Raw genomic sequence first — 27,513 nt, 5'->3', positions numbered from 1 at the left:
TCTCTCCTAAGCAGACACGAACGGCCAATGAGAACACGTAGAGATGCTCAATGTCACCAGTCATCGGCGCTCCACACCCACGGGGACGGCTATCACCCAAACAACGGACAGTAAGTAACAAGTGTCCGCAAGGGTGTGGAGAAATCCGAGTGTGTCGGCCTGGCCGGCAGGAATAAATATGAAGCATGACAGTGCAGGGCCCCGCTGTGGAGGACTGCGGTAGCCCCACAGAGCACTGAACAGAGCTGCTGCTCCACCTGGCGTCCCCAGGTGCCCACCAGAGAGAAAGGAAAAGGTGTCCACACAGAAACAAACATTCAGAGTAAAGCCGACAAGCGAAAACCACCCCAGGTCCATCCAGCCCCACTGCATCCACATAACAGAACATCACTCAGCCAGAGAAGGACGCGGCATCCCCGGCTACAAGACACGTGCGCCCTGGAGACCCTGCACTGAGTGCAACATGCCGACGCAGAAGGCCCGCACATTACAGGCCTCTGTTCACGTGAAACATCCAGAACAGGAAAAGTCACAGAGTAGGTGAATGGCTGCCAGACGCTGGGAGGGAAGGGAGGGAGGAGTGATGGATCATACGTGCGGGGTTCGTTCTGGGGCGACGACAAAGGTCTAGAACTAGACAGTGGTGAGGGCTGCACCACCTCATAAATACACCAAAATGCACTGAATCATACTTTAAAAGGTGCAATCTATGGGATGTGAGTGATATCTCAGTTTAAAAACTCAACTCCTATAATTTTACACTACTTAAAGCATGAGCCACCCTAAAGAGGTGCTAAAGCCACTTCCCGGCCCTCATCTGGTGGGCCCGCTGGCCAGGGTAGAGGCGGCCTCCCTCCCACAGGGACCCAAAATGGAGAACGGCCCCTCCCCCACAAAGGAGAACCAGATGCCCTCGTTCAAGAAGGGGCCACTGTGGAGTCTCACAAATAACATTTATTGGCCGCATTCAGGGTCTCACCAGCATCCCCAGCCTCCCGGATGATAAACAGCTTGGATTCAACCCTGGGTGTGAATTATATGACCTGAGACAATGCGGGCCATCACAGACTCCTCCTGACTTGATTACAATTGACATGTTCGCGGATGTTCTCAACAGTAGCTGAAGATTCCAAGTTCAAACCCAAAACAACTGGCTGGAAAGCAAAGAGAAAGGCAGTTACTAGGAACAGGGGCCCACGCTGAGTCCACAGTGCCTGGGCAGGACCTGTAAGGAAGCCTCCATGGGCTGGAAGGCGGGGACACACTCACAGCAGAGGGAGGGGTGCCATTCAGATCACTGGTGCACTTGGTTCCCGAGGAGCCCAGGCAGGAAAGGGTGCAGCGAGGTGATGCCAGGATACCTTGCAGCCGCAAGGGCCCTGGGGTGGATGGGCACTCGGCCCCCAGAGCCCACTCTCTCCCTTGGGTGGGAAAGGGAAGTCCAGCCTTGCAGAGTTATGCACGGAAGCCAATGCGAGGAGGCTGTGGCAGCCCTGTCTCGAAGGGACCTGCCTGTCGGTCACGGCCCTTCCAGGGTCCCTGCTGGGAAGGCCCCACGCTCCCCCTCTCCCAAGGCCTCCACAGCAAACCTCTGCCAGGCCAGCTCACGGGCAGCCGGCAGCTTCTCCTGAGATAAGCCACTCATGTAGTCTGTGGGGATCTCCCAGGGCACTCCACAGACACCCCGGCCAGACAAGACACTTCTCCCGAACAGCTGGCTGGGACCTGTGCCCCTGCCCTAAGAGCCTGGTTCAGAGGCAAATGCCTCCTACAACACCTTCAGCGCATCCCCTTGAGCCTGCCCTGCCCATCCACCTCACTCGTCATCTACACCCAGGCTTCCTTCTTTGCTCTTCCCAGAGCGGGCACGGGGGAGCCCTACCTACTTTGATGTCACATTGGCAAAGATTAAAAAAGAAACAAATCTTTGCGAAAAGCAAAGAAGAAACCATGGCACGATGTCAGGAGCCCTACTCGTGTTCACCGATCACACAAAGCTCACGGACCCCTGCCCCAGCCCCCTTCCCGAGAGCACTTGACCCAAAGAGGATGCAACCCATGTCTGGGCAGGCGCTTGTTTGAAGATGTGCCCCGTGGCATCATTTGTAACCACAGGGGCAGAGGCAACACCAGGGCCCAACACCAGGGGAGCAGGCCTACAGGATGTGGGGGGAGGGCCTTCCACCTCTGGCCAGGACGGGAGACAGAGAGCTAACCTCCTATGAACAACCAGAAAACTGGACAGAAGACACCTACAACCGTGTCAGATACTGGACATTTTCTAGAATATTCCTCTTACATGGAGAAGACAGACGAGCAAAGAGCCAACAAGTCAACATATGTAGGTTTGAACTGCACACACTGACATGCTGCCACAGCTTTGCAGATCTTCTATTCACACGTGTGTGGGCACCTGCACGGATGTACACAGGTGTGATGGAAGAGCCTGCGTGGGAAGGTAAACAGGGATGGGGGGGGAGGTATTTCAGAGACTAAAGGAAGCAGCCCCTTCCTGTCCGCTCGGGGAGGTGTCATCCTGGAGGCCTCATGGGGGAGGTGACAAACGCAAGGCCTGCGTGCGGCTAGTGGGTTTGAGGTTGGGGAGAGGGCTTCCCAAAATGGAGCCTCGATGGATGGGCCTGGGCTGGGGGAGAGGCCACAGGTCCCCAGACCTGAAGGGGTGCTTCTACCCCAGAGGGCTGGCTGGGCGAGTGGGCTCCAAGGTCCACTTGCAACCCTGACAGGACAGAGATGTGCGCAAGCTAGAACCAGTGGCAGGCTGCCACAGGACTTGGGAACAGGGAAGAGCCCCGAGGTGCCCAGCCCCCCGCCGTCAGCTCTGACGCACCTGGACTGCCGTTCCATCAAGTGTGTGGTGTGGACGGTAGGAGCAGCAGCGTGGTAATCCCGCCACCCCATTCCTCACCCTCTCACGGAACCACAGCCAAGGTCTCCCACATTCTCGGTTCAACTGATCCCGAGGCCGCCGACCGAAACAGCCCGGAAGGGAGACGGGCCCAGGACCCCCAGTGCCCCCCCCCTGTGCCTGCTCACCGAATGGCCACCACGACCCTCACGACGGCCTGCAGCAGGGTGAGGAGGCTGAGGCCGAGGGGCAGGATGGGGGCCGGGGGGCTCTCTCCCCTCCCCGGGGCCGGTGGCTCCTGGTGGTGAAGGGCCTGGAGCTGCCGCCACGTGAGGAAGAGGCTCCCATCACAGCAGACCCGCCAGCGGTGGTACCGGGAGCGCAAGTCCAGCGGGGATTCTAGGCGAGAAGGCGAGTCAGGCCCAGGGCAGCGTGAAGATGGCCCGCCGCGTCTGCACGCCGCTTGCAGGAGAACCCTCCGGAACCGAGGGCGGGGACTCCAGGGGCCCCAGCAAGGCTGGTCCCAGCCCCATGAGTGTGGACGCCGACCGACGCTCATGGAGGTGAAGGGGACCGTGCCATTCACTTCTTTCGGGGCTGACCGTGGGGCTCCTGCCGGCGTTTCTGGAGTCTTTACCCCTCACGGCCACGTGAGGGCACGGTTATGGTTATGGACGAAAGGAGACAGAATCCAGGTGGCATGTGCTTCACGTTAATCTTTGTTTTCAGAGGAAAACAAGTGGTGAAGCCCAGATGAAACCAGACTGGCAAGAGGCTGATAATGACTGCAACTTAGCAATGGAAACATGGGCTGTGTCTGAGTGTCTGAAAACCCATGACCCCAGGTAGGGCTCCTGGGCTGCTGTTGCCCCAACGTGAGCTTTTCTGAGACCTGCTTTGGTCATCCTGTGACCCTTCTGATGTCACATCTTGTTTATGGTTTATCACACTACTGACATGCTACTACAAATTATACTTTATTTATATGCTATACTGTACTGTATACTACATTACTACTCTAACTATACCAATATGTAAAAGCATGATTAATATACAATACAATAAATGTGTTTTGTTAAAAAATCCTACCGCAAAAGCATGGAGAAGAACACCAGAGGAGCCCCTCTTTACAAGGAAAATACAAGAGGAGAAAGGCAGACTTTCTCTTTAAAATGGAAATAATCCGGATTCGACGCCAAGGGAAATATTTTTAAATCACTGTATATGAAGCTCAAGGGGCAACAGATCCCGCCTGTCCCAGCACCGGTGGGACCCAGGCCCTCAATCCTGTCCTGGGACCGGTGGGACCTGGGCTCTCAATCCTGTCCTGGGAACACCCTCTGGCCTGAATGGGTTTAAGGCTTGGCACAAGATCCCTATAAACTGCCTGAACTGTCAACAATGACTGGACTAAAATACTCGTTTTTGAAAACATATCAAATTGATGCATGATTCAACAATAAACAGCTTTTAGCTACTCTTGAAGATGCCAAGTATTCACAGCCAAAAACAACCAATAAGAATAAACCCATAAACATGTGATTATACAGTTAAAAGAGCACTTTCTCAAACTGTTCTTGTCCTGCTACTCTGGGTTTTCTTTCATAAAGTGATTTCTGGCTCTTTTCCCTGAAACTTGAGCCAATGTATCACTTGCTCTTGGTTCTTTACCTGTCTTCCTGCCCCCCCCCACCCCCCACCCCCCCCCCCATGTGTTGTGTGTTACGTGCAACTCAGCCCAGACACACACCACCTAACCCTTGTCCTCACCCAAACAGGGCTTTAGCTTTTCAAATGCACACGCTTGGGGTCCTACAGCGTGGACTGCAGCAACTTAGTTTCTCCACACAGCCACGTGCCTGGGGGCCCCTCCCATCATGCCACAGGCTCTCTGTGGCAGGTGCCACATTTCAAATATACCACCTGCTTTTATGTCCATCCTCCTACTGAGAGACACTTCAGCTGCTTTGGATACCTTGCCGAGGACAGACACGCGGTGGGGGTGTCTACGAGACATCACCCAGACGTGGGCTCGCTGGACTAGAGAACATGTGCATCACAAAGCTGATGGATGGGAGGAATGGGGAGTCAAAAAGTACGAACTTCTAGTAATAACATAAGTAAGTCCTGGGGATCCAATCTACGGCATCATGAGTACAGTTGGTAATACTTCACTGCATATTTGTAAGTTGCTAAGAAAATAGATCTTAAAAGTTCTCATCACAAGAAAAGAAATCTGTAACTGTGTGAGGTGACAGATGTTAACTAGACTTCTTGAGTTGGCTATTTTCGCAATATATTTAAATGCCAAATTGTTATGCTGCGCTCCTGAAATGAATATAATGTTATGTGTCAATTATACCTCAATAAAAAATAATTTGATAGAGGCCCACACAAAGGCTGTGTAGATTTGAGCCGCTCCTAATCGTGTTACTTTTATTACCAGGGAAGACCTGTATTTCTGTAGCATTAAGAGGTGGGTGTGCTGGCTGGTGGCCACTCATCCTGGCACTCTCCCAGCCAGACCTGTGCCCCTGGGCTCTGGCAGGCTGCTCAGATCGCCTGCCCATCCCAAGAACCCAGCCCCAGCCCGGCATCCATCCATTCCCTCCTGCACAGATTGTGGCCAGGGTGCTCCCACGCAGAGCAGAGCGGGGGCACGGCTGGGCACGGGGAGGACCTGATACAAGCCACAAAGCGTGCCTGCTGCTTCGCTCACGGGCAACACGGAGGAGGCATACACGTTAGCCGTCAGCGCCGGAAAACGCCTTCCAGAACAATCCAGCCCACTTGTTTGAGGGACAAAGAATGTACCGGTGGGGAAGGAGATGCCATCTCCTCGTGTGCTGAAGGGAATGAATGACACAGCGGGTCACAAACACACAAATATATGCACATGCCCCGTTGCGGGTATCTACTACATCATGAACAGATGAGCACGTGGCACGTACTACAGCCTCCATAAATGTGTGACGATACACGCACTAGGTCTCAAATATGCAAATGTATAAACACACCGCAAGAGGAATACGTGTCTAAATATCACATCATGAGCATATGGTGTGTCCGGCACATGGAAATGGAGGTACAGGCGCCACGTCGTTAATAAATACGTATAGTAGCTGCGCGTACACGTATGTATGTGTGTATATACCCACCCACCCCCCCCACACACTATGTCATGAACCACAGAAGGTTAGAGCTTAAAAGAAAATACGCTTCAGATACCATCTAACTCCAGGCTGCAAACTGGCTGCATCTTGAGAGCCACTGCAGATGGACTGATAGAGTCTAAGGCTCTCTGGGTTCGGTGGGAAATGGGGGGTGACTAGCGATGTCTGGCAAGAGAAGGGGGCGAAAAGGCGGAGTGTATGCCACACAGCCATGTCTGTTTTACAGACGTGGGGAGGAGAGAAGCCTCCCCATCCCCACCATAAGACCCCGCCTCCCTTGGGGAGCGGGAGGGGATGAGACGCACGTACGCGCTGTTACCTTGCATGCCTTTAAAACTCTGCTGCCTTTTCACCACCTAAAAGAAAAGAATGTGGGCAAATGTATCTGGCCTGGTGATCTACCAGAAGGGTGGGCCCAGTGATGTGGCCTAGAAACCAGGAAAGGGCTGTGAGCAGCTCAGGACGCAAGCCAGCTCAGGACACAGCTTCAGGACCAAGCTCAGGTCTCCTTTTAAAAGGCCTCTGAGTCTGAATTCTAGGGACAGTTTGCTATTTGATGACAGCAAACCAGCAACTGGAAAGTGGGTGGAGGCAAAAGGAAGCTTCTACTGACCACCCAGGGCACCTGAAATGCCGTGGGGCTGAGGAGGACTGGGCCTGGCCAACCACCAGAGCGGGGGCTGGCCTGGAACCCAGAGCCCCGGAGAGGGCCAGATAGAGCTGAAGAGGACAGAAACTCAGAACAATGGTCCTTCCCGGCTCCTCCATCCACCTGCTGGGATGCCCACAGAGCTGGAGCAGGAGGTGAGGCCAGGTGAGGGAGCGGGAGGAGGGGCAAGAGAGGAGGAGGGCAGGAGAGGCGGCAGGAAAGATGGCAGCAGCAATGCTGTCCCCCTCAGAGGGCAGCGTGACCCGCCCTCCGGGCACCCCCCCAGGACACGGAGCCTGCCCCTCCCCTGCACACCCCCCCTCCCCGCCTGCACTCTGCTGCCTTTGCTGTGCCTTCCAGGAGACCCTGGATGAGTGGAGGCCACTGTGGGGAGAGAACCCGGTACCCTCCACCCCATCTCCGGGTCCCTCTCGGGCCTCGCTGCCATGAGCCTCCCTCTTACCTTTGTGTGAGGCCTCAGGACTTGGGGCACCCAGTAGGGCATCACAGCCTGATCCCTAGGCATCGGGAGGCGGCCCCCAAAACGGTGGCATGGGCAGGAGCATGCCTTGGTGGTTTTGTGGGTATAAAACTGGACCATCTTTGGGATCTAACAGAGAGGAAGGGAAGACAAGGTCCAAAGGGATAGTGCCCCAGAAACCTTCACGCTGGAACAGGGCCCTGGGAAGTTCTTCTTCTGTACCCCCACACAAGCACACCCAAACCGCCCAGCCGAGGGAGCACAGTCCCAGGGGACCGCCTGCATCTCTGCAGGGCCACGACACAGGGTGCCACGGCGGGACATGTGGGCTGCAGTCAGGAGGCATGGCTCTGCCCTGAGCTCGGAGGCCACCAGGAGTGGCTCCTGGGCACAACATTTAGCCCCTTGGAGCGTCAGCGGTCTTGGCTCTAAAGGGGGCTCTGCCAGATTTCTTAAAACAGAGGTCAGAGTCCAAAACGGGACAGTGTCTGATTCAGCAATTCCACTCTCGGACACACGTGCGTCTGCAAAACGATGCTCTTAAAGGCGGCCGGCATCAGCACTGGCTGTTGGGGCCCAACAGCACGAATGCCATCTGTAAGGGATGATAAAGGTGGGACACGGGGACAGCTGGGAATGGGGCAGCCTTTGGAAAGAGCGAGGCGGACCTTCCCGTCCTGACGTGAACGAGTGCAGAGAGGGGACGGTGAGTGAGAAATGCAGCGTGCAGGCACAGCAGCTGCTGTGCGTGGTTTCCACGGAGAACCTACGTGCCCTGCTGCCTGTGCCTGAGTTGTGGGGGGCCATGCCCTCACTGCGTTCTGCACCCTCCCACAGCCCTGCCCTTTGCCCTGCGACCCCAGTTCCTTCCAGCAGAGGGACAGCGTGGAGCCCAGCCCTGGACCTCGGTCAGGCCCAGAGAACAAGAAGTGACAGCAGCCAGGGCCCGCACGCCAGCCCCAAGATCAGGGACAGGTGGGGCCGTGGTGCCCAACAGAGCCCCTCGGACTCCTGTGCAATGACAATGACTGCTGTTTCAAACCAGGCATTTGGGCATCGGTGACATGTTGCTTGTGAAAGAGCACACTCACAGGTCATCTGCAGGCCACGTGGGGAAGCCTTGGAGGAGGCACGGGCAGGGGGGCGTGCTCTTCACTGTACCCCTTTGTACCTCTGGAAGTCCCCACCATGTGCTCATGTCGCACATTATAAAAGACACTAAAACCTACCTCTGAGTGGACCCTGCCAACTTCCTGAGGCCACGGAGGGCCCCACAGAGCACGTGTGCGACGTGAGGCAAAGCAGAGAGGACCCCGCAGGGGAGGGCTGAGGGGTCGCAGGCTCATCCAAAGGAGGAGATGGAACAGGTTCTGGAGAACCCCTCCCACTTGCCACCAGGGTGCTGCCCAGCAGGACGAGCACACTCAGGACACTTGTGTCCACCCACCCCCCAGCATGCACCTGAGAGCCCTCCAGATGTGGACAGCACAAACTCCCTGGGCAGACCCTGTGGATGGCCCCTGCCACGGTTATTCCACACCACCCACCCCTTGTTAAAAGAACCCAACTTTGCTCAAGGGACCAAGTGCCCAGTCCCAAGGGACCAGCCTCAGCCAGGCAGGGCTTTGCCAGCAATGTATCTGGGGGTGAGAACAAAGAGATCAAAGACAAGTTGGCTGGGGCTTCTGGGAATTTTTTACCCTGGATAAGAAAAGGGAACGAGACAGTAAGCCTTCCATGCACCCTCCCCGCCCCCTCCCCTGCCCCCCCCCCCCCGAGAAAAGGAGGACATTATAAAGGCTTCCTTTGTGCCACATGTATCATGGTGTAAGGAGGAGACCCATGGCCGCCATCTCAAAACACGCAAGCTGGAAGTACCAACACTAGGAGTAAAGGGTAAAAAGAATCTGGATCTTTAAACACATTATCCAGCCATAAAACCAATCCTAGAAGAATCCTCTCTCTACCAAAGACCTTGGTTGAACCCACTGTGGGTCAGCTCTCTGTTACTTGCACCTAACACCTCCCCCTGCCGGAACAGGAGCCTGCTGGGTGCATGGAAAGGAGGCTGGAGCCTAGGGGGTTGGGGGGTGGGCAGCAAGGTCAGGAAGGACCCCAGGGACTCCATCAGGGACTTTGGTCCATACTCAGAAATGAGGGGCTATGGGGGAGCGACAGGACCAGATGTACAGTTTTAAAAGCTCTTAGGTGGTGGAGGTGCCAGGGTGCCTCAGTCGGCTGAGCATCTAGCTCTTGATTTCGATGGGGTCATGATCTCACAGTTTGTGGGATCAACTCTTGTGTCTGGCTCCACACTGACAGCACGGAGTCTGCTTAGGATTTTCTCTCTCTCTCTCTCTCTCTCTCTCTCTCTCAGTCTCCACCCCTCCATTTTCTCTCTCTCTCAAAATAAATTTAAAAACTTAGGAAAATAAATTATAAAAGCTCATGGGGCTTCAGATCAGAAAATGGACAGCCAGAGCTAGAACGGATGGAGGCAGGAAGACGAGCTGGAAGATAGGAGACAGGCTGGGCAACTTGGCCTCTGCACTCCTTCCACCCTGCTTAGGGCCACCTCCTCCCCGACGCCCAGCAGCATAACTCAGTGGAGAGAGTCATGGACTCTAATCCCTCATTGGCTGTGGACTGACCCTGTGACCTTAGAAAAACCCCTGTCCCTCTCTGGACCTCAGTTTTCCCATCCTTTAAAGGAGTACAATCAGGGGCGCCTGGGTGGCGCAGTCGGTTAAGCGTCCGACTTCAGCCAGGTCACGATCTCGCGGTCCGTGAGTTCGAGCCCCGCGTCGGACTCTGGGCTGGTGGCTCGGAGCCTGGAGCCTGCTTCCGATTCTGTGTCTCCCTCTCTCTCTGCCCCTCCCCCGTTCATGCTCTGTCTCTCTCTGTCCCAAAAATAAATAAACGTTGAAAAAAAAAATTAAAAAAAAAAAAAAAAAGGAGTACAATCATACCTACCCTGCCCAACTTTCAAATGATACAATGGCCAACAGGAGGGACTGAGGCCATCATCACTGCCTAGAACAATGTGACTCAGTGACCTTGAGGCCACTGACCTGTTTAAGAATCTACTAAAAAACAAGAAATGAGAGATGGCCTCACTACAGATTCTACTGATATTACAAGGGTAATTAGAGAATATTATGAATAACATTATGCCAATAAATTTGACAAGGATACAATGGACAGAATCCTTGAAGCTCACTAAGCAAGAAACAGATAACATAAATAACTCTATATCCATGAAAAAAATTGTTTGCAGTTAAAAACCCTCCCACAAAGAAACTTCTAGCCCCATATGGCTTCACTGGTAAATCCCACCAAACCCTAAAGGAAGAAATAATACCAATTCCACACAGAGTCTTCCAGAAATTTGAAATGAGAGACTACGTCTCAACTTATTCTACATGGCCAGCATTACCCTAGTACAAAGGCAAACAAGGAAAAGGCAGATCAATATTCTAATCAAATTCTAACCAAATATATCAGGAGAACAATACATCATGATTACATGGGGTTTCTCCTAGGAAACAGTTTAACTTTCGAAAGTCCATCAATGTAACAATATTAACAACCCCCCCAAAAAAATTATCATTTCGATAGACATAGATAATACCCAACATTCATTCTGGATACAAACTCTGAGCAAATTAGGAATAGACAGGAACTTCCTCAGCCTGACACAGGGCATCTAAACCAACAGCTAACATCACACTTAATGGTGAAAACCCGAATGCTGTTGCCCTAAGATGAGGAAGAAAACAAGGGTGTCTTGTCTCCCCACTGCGTTCATCAATGTACTAGAAGTTCTAGTCAGGGGATAAGGCAAGAAAAAGAAATAAAAGACATCCAAACTGGACAGGAAGGAAGGAAATCCTCTCTCTCTGCAGATGGCATGATCTTCTACGTAGAAAATCTGAATCTACAAAAAGATCCACTAGAATAAAGGAGGTAATGCAATATTGTGGGATACAAGATCAAAACACAAAAGTCAGTAGTATCCTTAAAAAGTAGCAAAGAGGCGGGGTGCCTGGGTGGCTCAGTCAGTTAAGCATCCAACTTCAGCTCAGGTCATGATCTCATGGTCTGTGAGTTCGAGCCTCACATCGGGCTCTGTGCCGACAGCTTAGAGCCTGGAGCCTGCTTTGGACTCTGTGTATCCCTCTCTCTCTGCTCCTCCCCTGCTCATTCTCTCTCCCTCTTTCTCTCTCTCTCTCTCTCTCTCTCTCTCTCTCTCTCTCTCAAAAATAAACATTTTAAAAAAATTTTGTAATAAATAAGTAAAAAATGACCTTCAAGCCATAGGAAAAAAAAATCAACTTAAAATGGATCACAAACCTAAACACAAACTATAAACTATAAAACTTCCAGAAAAAAAACACAGGAGCAACCTTTCCAATCTTGGCTTAGGCAAAGATTTCTTAGAAATGCTTAGAATGCATGTGCCACTGCTGTGCTGGCAGGGATGGAGGGGGAGAGGGGGCTGGGGTAGAGGGGGGAGGGGTAGAGGGGGGAGGGTGCACCTAAACAAGATCCAGAAAAGATCAAACTGACAAACTGCACTTCGTCAAAATTTAAAACTTATGCTCTGTGAAAGATACTGAGAAGAGAATAAAACGACAAGTCAAGAACACGGAGCAAATATTTGCAAATTAACTATTTCATAAAGAAAGTATATATCCAGAATACATAAACAATTCTCACAACTCAATAGTAAAAAAAAAAAAAAAAAAAGCAAACAACCCAATTTTTGTAAATGGGCAAAATATCTGGAGAGACATCTACGTATCAAGTAAGATGCGCAGATGGCAGGGGCGCCTGGGTGGCTCCATCAGTTAAGCGTCCGACTTCGGCTCAGGCCATGATCTCACAGGTCGTGGATTCGAGCCCCATGTCGGACTCTGTGCTGACAGCTCAGAGCTCAGAGCCTGGAGCCTGCTTTGGATTCTATGTCTCCCTCTCTCTCTGCCCCACCCCTGCTTATGCTCTGTCTCTCTCTGTCTCTCAAAAATGAATAAACATTAAAAAAAAGTTGGTTTTTTTTTAAAGTAAGATGTGCAGATGACGAAAGCATATGGAGGAGACCCTTGGCATCACTAGTTACTATGGAATTAAGTAGTGGAATTTAGCCACCTATTAAGATGGCTAAAATTTAAAAGAGTGACCAAACCACATGTCAGTGAAAACGTGGAGGGACTGGAACTTTATACAATGCTGGTGGGAATGTCAAATGACACAACCATTTTCGGAAAACAGTTGCCAGTTTCTCAAAAAGTTACACATACCCCTACGGCATGATCCAACAACTCGCCCAAGAGAAATGAAGGCACGTTCACACAAAGACTTGTACACAAACGTTCACAGCAGACTCACTGCTAAGAGACAAAACTGCTGGAAATGATGCCAATGTCCTTCAGGGGGCGAGAGGCTACACTGTGGCTGATTCAGATGACAGAGCACTCTCCAGTACTCCTCAGCGACCACGTGGATGAAACTCAAAAATAATTACGCTAAGGGAAGGAAGCCAGAGTACCCACCACACGACTCCATTTATATAAAACCCAAGGAAACGCAGACTGGCCGCCAGCAACAGAAACAGACCAGCAGTTGCCAGGGATGGTGGGGCAGGGAAGGCTGGGTGCAGTTGCAAAGGGCACAAGGAAACCCTTCAGGGTTGTGTGTACATGTACATTAACTCAACGACGGGGGTGGTTCCACAGTGTGTATCTATGTAGAGATTTAGCAAACTGCCCACTTCACACATGTGTGGTTATCGCATGTCAATCTTAACTCCATAAATCTGGTTTAAAATAAAAATCCCGATTTAAAGAAAAACACCAACTGTCTCCCAGAAATTGTAAAACATCACTCATGTAATATCTATGATGCTGAGATGTGACTGGTCCCCTTAAGTTCACCCTGGACTCAGATGAAGAAACCTGGCTCAAGTCAGTCACCTACCTGCTTTCGGGGTCTCAGGGACAAAGGGACCCAGTAAGGCAGGGCAGCCTTGACCCTGGGCACGGGCAGGCAGCCCCCGAACCTGGCCTGGCACTCACAGCAGATGGGCTCTCGAACAGCGCTGGGGACGGGATACATCTGAGCATGAGCCAGAAAAGACAGAATTAAACACGCTGTTACATTTAGCGACGTGAGCCGAGGAACTCCCTGGAATAGTCCATCAACGCTCAGAGAGAGCCAGGGTTGAGGCAGGGTGTCCAAGGGCAGGGAACAGGGGCCTCAGCTCCTTCTGCAGCTCAAAAAGAGGCAGGCTACCACGGCTCACCCTCCAGAGTCATCTAGACAGAGACCAGCAGAGCTTGCAGACCAGGTCGTGAGGATCCCTGGCCATTTACGGTCACATTGCCGTGTGCATGGCTGGGGAAGTACAACCAACTACAATGGGGGCTGTTCTTTTTGTGGTTATGTGAGGGGTGGGGGAGGCAGTGGGTGACCCTACAGAGAGACACTAGGGGCCGGGTGATGGGCCCCATGTCTGACACAGCCTCATGAGGTGTGGCTTTTGGATGCACCCACATTCTCCACTCTCCCCAACCCACGGGCATGTCGGAGATGGGGCAAAGACCCTGAGTGTTTGCTTTCCTTACCGAATAATCTATGAGGCACACTTCTTTCCCAAAGATTTGAAATGTGCTCTTCCTAGAAAACAAGAACAGGAAGGCTTAGAAAGTTCTGGGCTTTGGGTACATTGGGAGACAGGGCTGTTGGGCGACGACCTGGGCCAGATTTCTTGAAACTGACTCGTGTCACTAAACCCCAGGGAGGGAGGGGTCATCCTTCTGAGACTCAGAGGGTGTAGGGGCTGACAAGAGAGTCAGGTGTATGCATGCTCACATGCTGACATCTAGGGGGTCCCTGAATGCCGGGCTCGTGTAAAATCCCGTGTTCCCAAACCTAGTTGCTTCACGCACGCTCCAGCTAAACTTGTGCTAAGCCCTTCAGGAAAGAAAGCAAGCTCCAACCTGCTGAGAACTTCCCAAGCCCTGGAGCTGCCAACCACCACACCTAGGACATCCCCAAGCTTCTACTTGGGGAAAAGACAGTCAAACCTGTCCATTAAAAGAAAGTCCTTCCAGCATAACCTGAATGCTCTGTCTCTGGGATGACAAAAGCATTTGGGGCTACACAGACCGTGTTACCCTTCCCCATTGTCCCCCCTACCCCTGCGACAAACTGCTAGAATGCCATATGGGGTCTCCAGTGGGCATGAATGGATCACACAGCAAAGCAACTTTTCCCTGACAGTGATGGGCCCGGCGGGGGGAGGTTCTGTAGCATGGAAACCGTAGGAGTGACACGGCGTTTTGGGGTTTCATTTTTACCGTGATCACCACCACTACTGCTATCTTATTACAGCAACAGCTTCGGGTTATTGAGCTCTCTCAGCACACCCAGCTGCCGCCAGAAAACACGGGATGCTGCCCCTGCGCGCATCCTCCCCCTGCTGGTAATGACTGCATCGCTAGTTCCTTAAGGGGCCACCCCTGTCTCCGCCCCCGCCGCTCAGCCCCCCAGCCCAGAGGCTGAGCCCCAGCTCTCTGAGGACGTTGGCTCAGAAGGGGGACATTACCCAAGTCAGCCCAGAGAAACTCATTTGGGGACTGGGGGCCAAAATTTAGGGGAAAAAGAATGTCCTTTTGTGTGGAGGTTGGAAGCCTCAGGTCTCGGCTCCAGGAGGGAAGCCGGCCCGCAAGCAAGCGGAACTGACAGATGGACAAAGCAGTGTCCGACCACAGTCCCTGAGCATCTGGATACACCCGTGTCTGAAGAGCTGCCCTCCGTTCTCAGCCGGTGGAACAGTAACCCGCCCCCCGGAGCTCCCGTCAGCGCAGACATGCCCTCTGCCCTGCCTACGGGACACAAGCTACCGCTGGGCCGGGGTGACGTGGGGCCCGGGCGCCTGGCGGCGGGGCTGGGGCTGCCCCAGGTGCGGTGTCCGCGGCCCGGCGTGAGGGGCTCAGGCACGCACCTGCCTGCCGCGACGCGCTCCGGGGAGTGCGTGCTGACAGACCCAACGGACACCCGGGGCGCCCGGAAGGGCCCGCCGCGGCTGTGACAGGGTGACGGGGTGGGAGGGAGCAGTGACCATCGTGAGGCGGCTGACGACACCACGGCCGGCTCCCACGCGTGCGGCTCCTCCCTGCAGCCAACGAGCACACGCACGCCGCGCACGGGCCCGCCCACCCCCAGGTCCCGCCCCTTCCGCCCGCCGGCCTCTCCAGGTCCCGCTCTTCCGGCCCGACGGCGCCGCTGACTGGCCCAAGCTCAGCCAATCACACGCCGTCTTCTAGGTATGTGCCCTCATCTGACGGCTGATTGGTCCCTGGCGGCACGGGCTCGAGGACGTAGGGTCGGCAGGTCGGACCGAGGCGGAGCGTAGCTGGATTCCCGTGCTGGAGTGGGGCTCAGAATCTCTGCCCGGGTCTCCGGCGCTGGATGGTGAAAAGGCAGTGGCCGCCGGCCGGGCGTAACTCGTGGCGCCCTCAGGCCGCCGGTTGCCTCTCTCAAGTTCCGACGGAGCGGTGCGCACTGCATCTCACGTGGTGGCCGCCTAGCCGGCCCAAGCCTGGACGCTGCGGTCCCGACGGTGCCGGCCTGCCGTGGCCCCGAGTCCCCGCGCTATGCGCGGTCGCTGGACGCGAGACCGGCCGCGCGTCTTTACAGACCGGATGAGGTCTGCCTCTCCGTGTTGTTCTGCTTTATCCCAGACTCCAGTCTCCAACTCTTGCAAACGAGTTTACCCCCACCTTTTAGTATTTTCATGCCGACTGTAATCTCCGTTAATCCAGTGTTTGCCCAAACCAACACGAGTAACTAACCCTGATGGGCGGCACCCCGATGGGCTGCCTCCTAGCCGTGGAGCGAACAGGATGCGCCCGGCACTGCACAGGTTTCTTGGCTCCGCTGCTGAACTGTTAGGGTCAGAACCTATGAACAGGGCTGAACTTCCAGCCAGGGCTCACATGTATGCTGTTTGGCCGGCATCCAAGCTCACTGGGCAGTGCCCCTGCCATATTAGCTGCCACATAGTTCAAACATCACCCCTGCGTGTTGTGTAAGTAATGTCACGTCTCTTTATTAAAGGCTCATGACAAAATTGTCCAGGAATCTCACTACTAAACTAGCACTTTATTTACAGCTCTCTTGTCTCTGCCCGCCTGCCTTGGAGTCTCCATTCTCCCTCTGAGCCGACAGGAATATCACTGCAGCACAGAAGGCAGGCTCATGCCTTCTGGAAGCTCTGGCACACTGTCTTGCTGTTTCATGTCAAGAATAGCTCATCCCTGCCCCCATCACCTCCCCCTCCCCAGGAGTGGCTAGAAGGTCTAACAAACGCCAGCTTTATTGAGGATGTGGCAGGTGGAACCCTCATACATTGCTCACAGAATTGAAATAACTATTGGCAAACCGTTTGGCAATATTTACAAAACCTAAACATCTGAATGAATAGCCTGTAACCAAACAGTGCCTTGCCCAGGTATACACTCCAAAGAAATAAGAACTTAGTCCACCAGAAGGCACACACAAACCCAGCCAAAGCAACTTTTAACAGCTTCAAACCAGAAATGCCACAGATGTCCACTCGCAGGAGAAAAGATGAAAGAAACCAGAACACTACACGATGACGAATACTACACAACCACAACCCACAACAGCGTAGAAGAAGCCAGACCCCACAGCATGCGGTGGGTGCACCGCATGTGTCCCTGTAGTGACTGCACACGGACGACTGCAATCCAGGAAAGCAAATCCATCACCACACAGCGATCCAAAGCAGTCCTTGCCCACTCTGCCCTGAGTGCTCAGTCACAGGAGCTTGTTCCCAACTCTGGCCCTGCCTGTGTGTTATCAGGCGGCTCGCCTCACTTCTCCAAGCCTGGGTGTCATCTGTAAAATAGTGAGAGCCATAGAACCAATCCACAGGACGTTGGAGAAGATGAGATTTAAGACCAGACACGGTGTGAGCCTCCCGGGCAGGTCAGCCTGTCGTTACAGAAGTGTGGCAGCTCCCTGTATTTTCCCTTTCCCTACCCACTTAAGGCAGAGCTTGGCTCATTGCCACTGCCTCAGAGGAGAGAAGTCAGACCAGAGAAGCCTGCGGCCATTAAACATTTCTCGGTTTGGCTTTTGTTTCCAAAACCCCCAGGTAGGAGGAGGAGGAGGAACAGAGAGAGACCTCTATGTCCCAGAATCATGGGGTAGTTGTGCAGTGCGGTCACCAACCGAGAATCCCTGGCTGAGAGCATGATGAGTGGGCCTGTGTTCCACCTGCACTGTCCCCTGGGCCCGTCCCCACTCCCGACCTTATATGACCTGCATAGGAGCACACCGAGCTAGCAGGAACCACCAGACCAGAGGGAACAGTCTGGCCTGGCTTGAAGGGGATGTTGAAGTGCTGGGCCACCGAGGCAGCCATGGCCAGCATCTGTGTGTCTCTTCCTCCCCATCCCCATAGCACCCACGTGTCCATGGCTGTCAGCTCCTGTAACTGCCCGGAAATGACACCCAGCCACCAGAGAGTCTCCAGACCCGTCTGGGGGCAGGCCAGGAGTGTCAGGATTAATGCCCCTGGGAGCAGCCCTCAGCAATGACAGGGAACGTGGATAAGTATCTGAGCTTTCGTGCCCGCAGGTGGCATGTTGCATACTGCCCCCCAGCTTCCCTGCAGGACGGGACCCCAGCTGCCCACATTGCTGCCCCCCTCCCTTGATGATGCCCTTTGCAATGCCCCTTGCTTCTCACCTCCCCAAACCCTATCCCAGGTCATCTCCCCAATAATATACCTGCAGGTCCTAGCTCAGGACTGGCTTTTAGGGAAATCAGCCAGGACAGGCCCCTCCTGCCACCCGTGACCATCCCTTGCAGCCTGGAGGGGCTCTTTCAGATGGTCACGAAGCCTCGTGCCGCCTGCATCTGGCACAGAGCCTGGGTCCAGGGCCAGCTGTGCCCTCAGAGAGCTGGTGGCAGAGGGGACTCCCCCCAGCCACTCCTGCATGTGGGGAGGTGGGGGGGGGGGGCAGGCTGCAACAGCACGGGGCTAAGTGAGCACCTACAAAGCTTTCCAAACCGACAAGCCCTGGGCAGGTGTAGAACAAGTGAAGGAGGGCGACCACAGCCTTGCCGGGGCTCAGGCAAGAGGAGTGACGCATCTCCAAACACCAGCAGGCACGGTCCACGTTCTTGCACGGTCCCTTGTTCCAAACCGGGTTTCCCAAAGATATGGACCTCCTCTAGTAGTCAGAGAAAAGGGCCTGTCCTCTACTCCAGACGAGGACCTGACCCACAGTTACAAGCAGGGGTGGGGCCAAGTGGGGATGCCCGTGTGACATGACAGAGCTGGCTGCCAAGACAGAGGGCCCAAAGGGGCAGGTCACACGCCCACCCCAGTGGGCAGACAGAACAAGGGAGAGGCCACCAGCAGGAAGGACACTGTCCTCAGGACCACCAGAGCGCTGCCGCCAGGGCTGTGGCTGGGGTACTGCCACCTCCCACTCCTCTTGGCTTGTCCACGTCTGTATCTTTGAGAACCTTGTGACTATAAAAGCCTGTATTGTGGCTAACCCAGAAATTGTGATTTTGTTTTGGAGTTTGCTATCACAGGATAACCTTGCCTGACTGACCCATGACAGGCTCAGGAAAGGGGTTCTACAAAGCTAAGCCCGTGGGTTGGGTAAAAACAAGATTTAAAAATATTTTTTTCAAACTTTTTAAGTAGGCTTCGCATCCAGCGCAGAACCCAACACAGGGCTTGCACTCAGGACCCTGAGATCAAGATTCGGATGCTTAACCGACTGAGCTACCCAGCTACCCCTAAACTTTTTTTTTCTTTTTTAAGTAATCTCTACACCCAAAGTGGGGCTCAAACTCACAACTCCAAGATCAAGAGTCACACGCTCACGTCCCTCATTAGGAACACTTTGGGGTCTCTTGAAGTAACCCTTCTCAGCCTAGTCTGGGTCAAGGTCATGCCAGGTGCCACAGACTCTTGCAGTATGTTGTGTTAATGGTTCCCTGGAGGCAGAACTCACTTTTTCACTCAGATTGGGGCCCTGCATGTGACCGGCCCCACTGGTGGGCATCATTCTGTACAAGTCTGCTGCCCCACATCCTTACCCTTCCTTGTGGGGTCACAGGCTCCATTGTCACCCCTTACTGTCCCTGCCTCTCCAACCACACCATTCTGGAGCTCTCTCTTCAGTGAGCTGTGTACCCTCAGCACCTTGGTCTCCCTTTCCTTCTCCCTCACCGTGTTCTGCACTCTGCTGAGAGGCCACCACCACCACCCTTACCATCATCAGAGTGCCATAGGAGGGACGCAGCCCAAGCCAGACAACCAGGCTCACAGAGAGTTTGTTCATTTCCAGATGCCTGTCACTGTCTCAGCCCAGCACCAAGGACCCATGTCCTAGTGCTTTCCAGGAGATCAGAGCGTCCTCTGGGATGGGCTCCACACCAGGTCTCCCCATGCCCATGGCGCTCTGGAAGCCTGCGTCCCAACAGAACTATGGGATGTTGGCAGCAGGGCAGAGAAGCTCCATGGTGAAAAGGGCCATCTACCTGGACTCCGTAACCTCTGTCCCCATCCCAGGTCTTGGAAGGAGCCTGAGGAGACAACAGGAATTGGGTCTAGGTACTCACTGGCCTCTGGTCCACAGGGGTGCCCAGCAGCAGCTCTCTGAATGACAATCTGCAGAGGGGCTGACCTGCCCATCCCCTGCAGGCTTAGGGCTCCCTGGCGGAGATGACAGCATCCCTGAGCCAGTGTCTGGGCACCTGCTGTCCAGAGTGGTCACAGCGCTCTGCTGAGGTGGGCTCCAGGGCCGAGTCACTAACAGGTGGGACTCCCGAGACCGCATTCGGCCCAGCAGCACACCCAGACGACAAATCAGATCTACTTCCCAGGCCAGGCCTGTTCTAACCCAAATCCCCACGGCAGCCTCCTGCGCAATGCCTCCCACCTCCACCAGCAGTCCCTTCTCAGCTTGGCAGCCAGGGCTCCTGGGGGCTCTGAGTGCAAGACTCAGGCCTCCCTCTGTCCCTGGGACACCACGTGACCTGTGCCTGTGTGAATGCAAGCACACGCACATGCATAGAGACACAGACCCACACGTAACGCACACGGTGTTATCTATGGTATTCAAAGGTCACGGGGAGTATTAGAAAAGAGTCTAAGAAGGCTCCTTGGAGGGAGATGGTGAAAGAAGCCAGACTGGCACGCTGCGTGCTGTGGCTCTATTCTGGAAACTTGACGTCCTGAGAAAGGCAGAGCCACGGGATGCAGGCCAACCAGTGACCGCGGCTTGGAAAGGGGAGTAGGACTCTATCCCAATTGTGGTGCTTGTTCACAGCTGCGTGCACACACTAAACATTCACATAAATCACAACGAACCTAACCAAGAAAAGGAAAAAGGACAGCTCAACCATCTGTCACCAAAGAGCAAGGGACAGCTATTTGTTAAAAACATGTTCGGGGCGCCTGGGTGGCGCAGTCGGTTAAGCGTCCGACTTCAGCCAGGTCACGATCTCGCGGTCCGTGAGTTCGAGCCCCGCGTCAGGCTCTGGGCTGATGGCTCAGAGCCTGGAGCCTGTTTCCAATTCTGTGTCTCCCTCTCTCTCTGCCCCTCCCCCGTTCATGCTCTGTCTCTCTCTGTCCCAAAAAGAAATAAACGTTGAAAAAATAAAAAAATAAAAAAAAACATGTTCTTCTGAGCCCTCTTCCCAAGATACTGGGAAAGGAGATAGTTGTTACACAGCATGGAGGACAGCCGCGGAAGAGGTGTGCTGCATGCAGCACCAGAACCCTTAGCGGGGTTGGGAAGCTATGGATGCTCAAACCCTCTCCCCAGAGGCCGTGGTTCAGCATCCCGGGGCTGGGCAGGCATCTCCCTCCCTAAACTCCTGGTGGTGCTGAGCTGCACACCCGGCCACCCCACGGGCCCAACAGCAGGCAGCACTACTGCCCACAATGGCCCTCGCCTTCTCCTGACCACCAGGGGCCAGGACAAGGGTGCCAGGGACGGTAGCACCAGTACCAGGAGAAGTCAAAACTCCGGAGCACCAGAGACCCAGCTCCCGGGCCCCTGCCGAAGGTCCAGGAGTGACGTCCCTCCTGGGTCGAGGGAGACGGGTGAGGACACAGCACTTCACCCACAGACTAGGCCCTATAGGTACTGGGCCAGGCATCACCCAAGCCAGGCACCACAGTCCATATGCCTGCTTCCGTGTTGGCCTTGACACTCCACCGCACAGGGGATAGACCACACTCTGACAGGGTACCCCCGAGTGTCCAAGGGAGGCCCCTAGGCCCATTTGGGGGACCATCTTGTGCTGTGACCTGTGCAGGCCTGAGACCCTGCCTCTTGTTCACTGCTGTGTCTACAACGTTCAGCACCACGTGTGGAGCATGGAGGTGCAGGTACTGACCCCATGGTTCCCCACAAGGTGACGACCCACAGGAGACACCGGCCATGTCTGCAGGCATTTGGGGTTGCCATGATGGGGAGATCAGGGAGGATGTTCAATGCCCTACAGCATCGGATGGCCCCAGCACAGAACCCCATGCCCCCACACACACATGGGAGACTGAGCACCCAGCCAGCTCCAAACAAGCAGCTAGGGCTTGGGGACAGAGCAGCCCTAGGAGTCAGGAGGTGCTGAGCCAGCAGTGGGACTGTCCCCATAAAGATCTTGGGTCTGTGGCTGGGTCACTGCAGGACAGCAAGACCGTCTGGGAAGGGAAGGCTGGGTCTGCTTCTGAGACCTCCCTCTAGGGCACCCCAACCCATGAGGGCAGTCCACTACCTCCTTCCCTCTGGTTCTGCTCCCCAAGAAACACCTGTTCCTCCCAGAGCTGGACATCCACACAAGGGCCTATGGGTGGAGGAAGGGGCTGCAGGCGCTGCCCTCCATGTGTGCAGAGCATCTGGCCCCTGCAGCCCTGTTTCCAAAAACCAGGTGCTGGGAAGACAGCCTTCCAGCACTCATGGATTTTCAAGTCCTGCTGGCTGGTGTCACACGTGCATGCAGCCACCCTAAATCCCCCAGCAGAGGCCAGGCTACAGAGGGCCCCAGGAGGGAGCACAGGGAGATACATGACACACACACGGTGCTTGGCAAGGGCCCTGCCAGCCACAGCCTCCTGGGGGGGAAGGATCAGCCAGCCCTCCTCCAGGGGACCAGTGGGCCTAAGCCAGTGCCCAGAGAGAGGAGGGGAGTGCTCCTGCCCGAGTGGGAACAGAAGGTTCTTGTACTTCCTGTATTAAATTCTTGCACTGTTCACAAGATAACTTTCACAAACCGAAAAAAACAAACCCGAAAATGAGATCCTCAGCTGTGTGCCCACCACAGAGCACAGCCCCAGCCCTCTTCTATTCAGCCAATCTTATCCTGTTCTCAGAAAAAGCAAACTCTTTTTGAATTTAGTCTAAGAAAATCCCACAGTGGCTCCCACTCCTTCTGGGCCACCGCTCGGGGATGGGGCCATATATCAAGCCAAGGTCAAGAGGGATCCAGAGACCTACCGTGGTCTGGGTTCCAAGGGATCACTTACCGCTTCATTCCACGACAGAGAAACCAAAACTCAGTCAAGTCCTGATGTGAGAGGCTCCCAGAGGGCCCCCCAACCCTGCCAGGATCCAGCCCCCTCCTTTGGCTGTCAGCCCCCCACCTCATATTGTTTATGGCTCTGGATCACATCCCAAGAGAAACAATTACAAAGCACACAACAAGGTTTCAAAAACTGGTTTATGGAGAAACAGCCCCACAAGGTCCCATCCGGTGACAACGCTGGGCGCAGGCTCACAGCAGTGGCTCCTCGGGGCGTGGCCCTGCATGGCCCCTGCTCCAGCCCACCCTACACCAGAGCAGATGCCTTGGGGGGGACAGCGACTCCCCACACCTCACCTGTGGCTGTCAGGGCATGGGAATTCAAGATCAAGCAGCATAAATGTGCTTCTTCTCCAAGTAGGCTATGTGATCTCAAATAACAACCAAAAGTAAAATCAGACTAAAAAAGCACGGGTTCGGAACCCTTCCTAGGTTTGGTTGGTCTCCCTGTGAGCACACAAAGGACCAAGCCTCGGTGCTGCCGCTGGTCGCCCACGCCACCGAGCACTTGGTACTTTGGCACTGTCTCGTCCCCGTGCACAGCTTCAGGCAAACCAACAGCGTCATGGCTTTCTCTACTCACTCAACGCTTCTGAGAACGTGTAGCCAGGTGACATTCCGGATCTCCCAAACATAAAGACAGGGACGTCAGCGTATGTTAGCACTGGGATTGGCCACGGACTGGGGCATGCTAGCCTCAAGCCAGGGAGGGCTGCACAAGAACATTCCCATAAGCATTCCTAGCACTTGGAGCACGAAGGCAGAAGACAGGGTGAAAGGTTCTCACGCTGCAGGACAACCTCCTCAAAGCACTGAGTCTACACGGGGCGCTCGTCCTCAACACAGCAGACACCGTGGGCACAAGGGGCTCAGAAATCCCAGGAATCCCGTGACTGAGTTGGCCAAGTAAAGGGACTGGACAGGTTCTTCTGCATCACCGCTCACGAGCACTACAAGGTGACCACACCCCAGCAGGGCGAGACACCCGGACAGCCCGCAGATAGAAATCCAGCCCCGAACATGGCAGCTGGCAGCTGTCGAGCACAGCGGATCAGCTGGCTGACGGAGGGGCCTTGCCCGACTGGGCCCCAGCAGTAAACCACGCCAGGTTCTCAGGGAAAGAGGAAGTCTGCCATGGTGGCTCCGGCTCGAAGTCTGTTCCACATGAAGTGGAAACGCAGGCCTGGCCTGCTCCTAACCGTAGGCCACCGTGGCAGCCCTCCCGCCCTCCGCCTTGGCCAGAAGGAATGCCGGGGGTACAGGCACCCACCCAAGCCGCCTGGATCAGGACGAGAGGGGAGGGAGGGAAGGAGGGAACGGCGGGTGGCTGTGACCCTGAGCAACAGCCACAGGGAGCCAGCTGCCCAGAGGGACCGAGGGGTGAGGCCAGGAAGCGAGGCCCCGTCTGGACCGTGGGAGGGAGGATTCTGGAACTCCCGCCACACCAGGCCTCCAAACCTGCTCCCCAGCAGCAGACACTGCAGGTCTAAGCTGGGCGGGCCAGCGTAACCAGAGAGACCGCCAGGCCCGATTCGCACAGGCAAGAAATCAAGGCCGTTTGCAGCAGCCTTATGCAGGGAGCCTTCAGCCCCAACACAGAGGAATCCAAAGACTCACATCTGAAACCTCCAATCACGTGCTTCCGGGTCAAGTCCAGAACAGCACATGCCCAGGTGTGCACAGACACACCTGAGGCTCCTGCCGCCATAAAGCACAACAGACGTCCCCAGTGTCACGGCAGCTCGGTGGCGAGTAAAGGTGACATCAACCGGGGGAAAACGTCCAAAGACCAACCCGGATCCACCTGCCACCTTCCCCCAGTCAAGCTCCACAAGGGCGTAGACAGCCCCTAAATTGGGCCATTCAGGTTCCTTTTTGGGACCTGCTTTCTCAAAACCCCAGCTGCCTTTAGGCTTCCAACCACAACTTCAGCCTTGTTGAATCCTCACCTGCAACAAATTAACGGGCTGGAAGCCGCCCTGACGAGTGGGGTGCGCACTCTGCCGGAAGGGGCGCCTGCTGGGACTGGTTTGCACGGACCCTGCACACTCACCTACAAACTGGAAACCAGAACCGGCCACGGATACGCCAAGTGGGAAACAACACGTACTCTGGGCCCCCGGCTGCGCAGGTGACACACTCTCACCGTCCACCGCCACGGACCCCGCCTGGCATTACCCAGGCCGCTGCCCACCCTTCGGCCCCACAGGCTCCCGTCTGACACCAGAGACGGGATGGTGCGAATGTAGCCAACAGCCACTGCCAGTGGAAACCACGTAAAAAGGCCCACGCTCCAGAGGCAGGTCCCACAGTCTGGGTTTGAGACTGGTTTTTCATCAGAAAGGTTCATCTTCGATCCAAATGGGTTTCAAGGATGAGGGGAGGCCCAGGTGGAAAAGCCTCAGAATGAGCCTCCGAGCGAGCCCCAGGCTCGGGCAAAGTGGGACGCACAGCGGCCACACACCCAGTGGGCCTTGCCCCGTCCTGCCCGAGGCTTCGCGGACGTGGTTACTGCCATGCGGGAGCAGCCACAAGGGGCAGGGATGGGAACGCTTGGAGGCTTGCTTGGTCCTGCGGAAGACACGAACACAGACCACGCCTCAGCCTGACTCCAGGTCCGACCAGAAGCATGTGAGGGGCGAGCTCGGCATCTCTGACAGCCGGCCAGGAGGGACCCCCCCGCCTTCTCCACTTGCCTCCTTCCCGCGTCAGAGTCTGGACAGAACCTCCTAGAAAGTCTGCCTTTTAGGGGCCGGGCCCCAGAGCTTATCAATTCTATGATTCTGGGAAGCAAAGGAAGTTCAAAGTTGCCAAATGTACTGAAGCTACAGCAATAGGGATTTTTATTTAAAAAAAAAAAAAAAAAAAACAAGGCCAGTCAGGGAGAAATTCGTCAGGAAAACAGGACATGTTTCATGGGACATCTCAGGTTGGTCTCTACATGAAGGCACCACAAAGCTGCCCCCTTCCCTGGGGACCCTTGGCCCCAGCACAAGGGCTCAGCACAGTCCACCCAGCAGGGACGAGCCACAGACAGGGGGACGAAGTCTGCCCCCCGCCCCGGTGGAGCGCCTGCCATGGAAGGGGAGCATGGTGACAGCTCTCTGCAGGCTGGAAGCGGAGCAGGAGCTAATTCTTGGGGGTCTACGTGCATTCAGGGCTCTGTTCTTCAGGAGACACTAAGATCAGCAGAGACCTTACAAGAGTGGGTCCCCAAACGCAGGTGTCCATGGGACACGGGCACACCACCGGCAGAAGCGTCCATGCTCAGGGTCTCCACACTGGAGGATCCCGAGATGCCCTGGTCTCCAAAGTGCATTCCACATGTATGGGGTGACTTTTCTAGAAAGCTGCCCTGTTACCCACAAAGGGGCTCCAAAGTCATCTTGTGCAACCACTCTGCTGCTTTAACACTTCCGAGAACAGCACCTGTGTATACTAAGCAAATGGGAAAAGGCAGGGCTGGTTCAGATGTGGCCCTGCAGAATTCTGAAGAAGGTTCTGGGACAAGTGGCTCAGCTCAGGGTTCTGACACCAGAGCATGTGCAGGAGGTGGATGGGGGGGTGTGCAAACAAATGCCCTGCCTCGAATTGGCTGCAGCAAAGGTCTTGATTCTAAAGCTGGAGAGAGGCCAGGGCCTCCAAGCTGCGCAAAGGCCCACCGTGACGTTTCCTACTGACCCGTATCACTAACCCCACTGCGCTGATTCACAAGCCAATCAGAGGTGAAATGCTTCTGTCCAAAATCCAAGCAGGTTAGTAAAGACACAGGAATTCAGTCCAGGGTCCTGGCCTGATACACCCGACCCCCTGGAGCTCCCTCACTGCACACCCTGTGCCCCATCCAGGCTGTAAAACGCTCACCTCACAGAGGCCCTCGCCCCAGACCCTGGCCAGACCACAGCCACGGTCACTCGCCTCACACATGATCCCGATCGTTAGCCCCCAGGGTCGCTCTGCCTGACCCAAAAAAACGTTCAGCAGGCCAAGGACAAACCCAGTTTCTCCAGCTGAGTCGTTCACAAAACTGTGCAGCCAGCCCTCTCCATCAGTTCTGTCCTGGGTCATTCTTTCTGTGAGACAAGCTCAGTCAGCCTTCCCATGAGCTACTGACGAGGACACAGGCATACGTCGCACACTCTGTACAGAGTTTTGGGGTGGCTGGGCCGAGACTCCTACGAGGTGGGTGTTCTGGTCAGAAGGCCGAATCTCCAAAGTGCATGCTGCTTCCTGTCCCGGGCGGCAGGGTCCGGGGCCCCGGGAGCCGCCCCACAGGAAGTGGCCCGTCAGGAGGTCAGGGACTGGATGTTCTTCAGCATCTCCTCGAAAGCCTGTGGGGACGGCGCCTCTGCGTTCCGGAAGGTGGCCCGCACCCTGCTGTACAGGCTGAAGGATTTCAGCTCGAGCCAGATGAACCCGAAGCGGTCCTCGTCGAACAGGATAAAGACTCCAGGAGTGCGCTCAGGGCTGGTGAAGCCGTGGCCGGCGATGAGGCCCGTGCCGTAAAAACTGAACAAAGACAAGAGGAAAAGTGCATGGGGAGGGAATGAGAGGGACCCAGAAGGAGTGCACCGGGCCCCAGTCCTGCCCTGTCCGCCTGGGCTATTGCAACGCCCACCCCCCGCGCCCCTGCCAGCCCCTCCTCCCGCCAGCAGGAAGCTGCAGGCCTCAAGGCCCACGAGAGCCCGTCTTGCCCGGACCA

General features: G+C 55.1%; 2 protein-coding genes across 6 annotated transcripts in view; both read right to left on the bottom strand.

Moving 5' to 3' along the window:
* Positions 1–936: 936 nt before the first annotated feature.
* CE2H16orf95 (chromosome E2 C16orf95 homolog) lies at positions 937–15,353 on the bottom strand. Of its 2 annotated transcripts, none has more exons than XM_086688744.1 (7): positions 15,175–15,353; positions 13,793–13,844; positions 13,146–13,283; positions 7,152–7,298; positions 6,359–6,395; positions 3,055–3,265; positions 937–1,154 (listed from the first exon to the last, which is right to left on the bottom strand). In XM_086688744.1, exons 3-7 carry the CDS (start codon positions 13,281–13,283, stop codon positions 1,136–1,138), a joined length of 552 nt encoding a protein of 183 aa, XP_086544870.1. In that variant the 5' UTR covers positions 13,793–13,844; positions 15,175–15,353; the 3' UTR covers positions 937–1,135. The 2 variants fall into 2 exon arrangements, with proteins under 2 accessions (XP_086544870.1, XP_086544869.1); XM_086688743.1 differs by lacking the exon at positions 937–1,154 and adding an exon at positions 2,335–2,446 and having other exon boundaries at positions 15,175–15,256.
* Positions 15,354–22,931: 7,578 nt separating this feature from the next.
* FBXO31 (F-box protein 31) overlaps positions 22,932–27,513 on the bottom strand; it is a 45,685-nt gene continuing 41,103 nt past the window's right edge. For all 4 annotated transcript variants that reach the window (XM_086688738.1, XM_086688740.1, XM_086688739.1 and 1 more), the window contains one exon: positions 22,932–27,320. In XM_086688738.1, coding sequence (XP_086544864.1) covers positions 27,098–27,320 — 223 coding nt within the window. In that variant the 3' untranslated portion in view covers positions 22,932–27,097. The remainder of the gene's footprint in view (positions 27,321–27,513) is intronic.

Source organism: Puma concolor, chromosome E2 (assembly GCF_028749965.1).
Source record: "Puma concolor isolate L17-30 chromosome E2, mPumCon1.1.hap2, whole genome shotgun sequence".
Taxonomy (NCBI): Eukaryota; Metazoa; Chordata; class Mammalia; order Carnivora; family Felidae; genus Puma; species Puma concolor.
The sequence above is the reverse complement of the archived record's forward strand: the minus strand, read 5'-3'. Positions and strand labels throughout refer to the sequence as shown.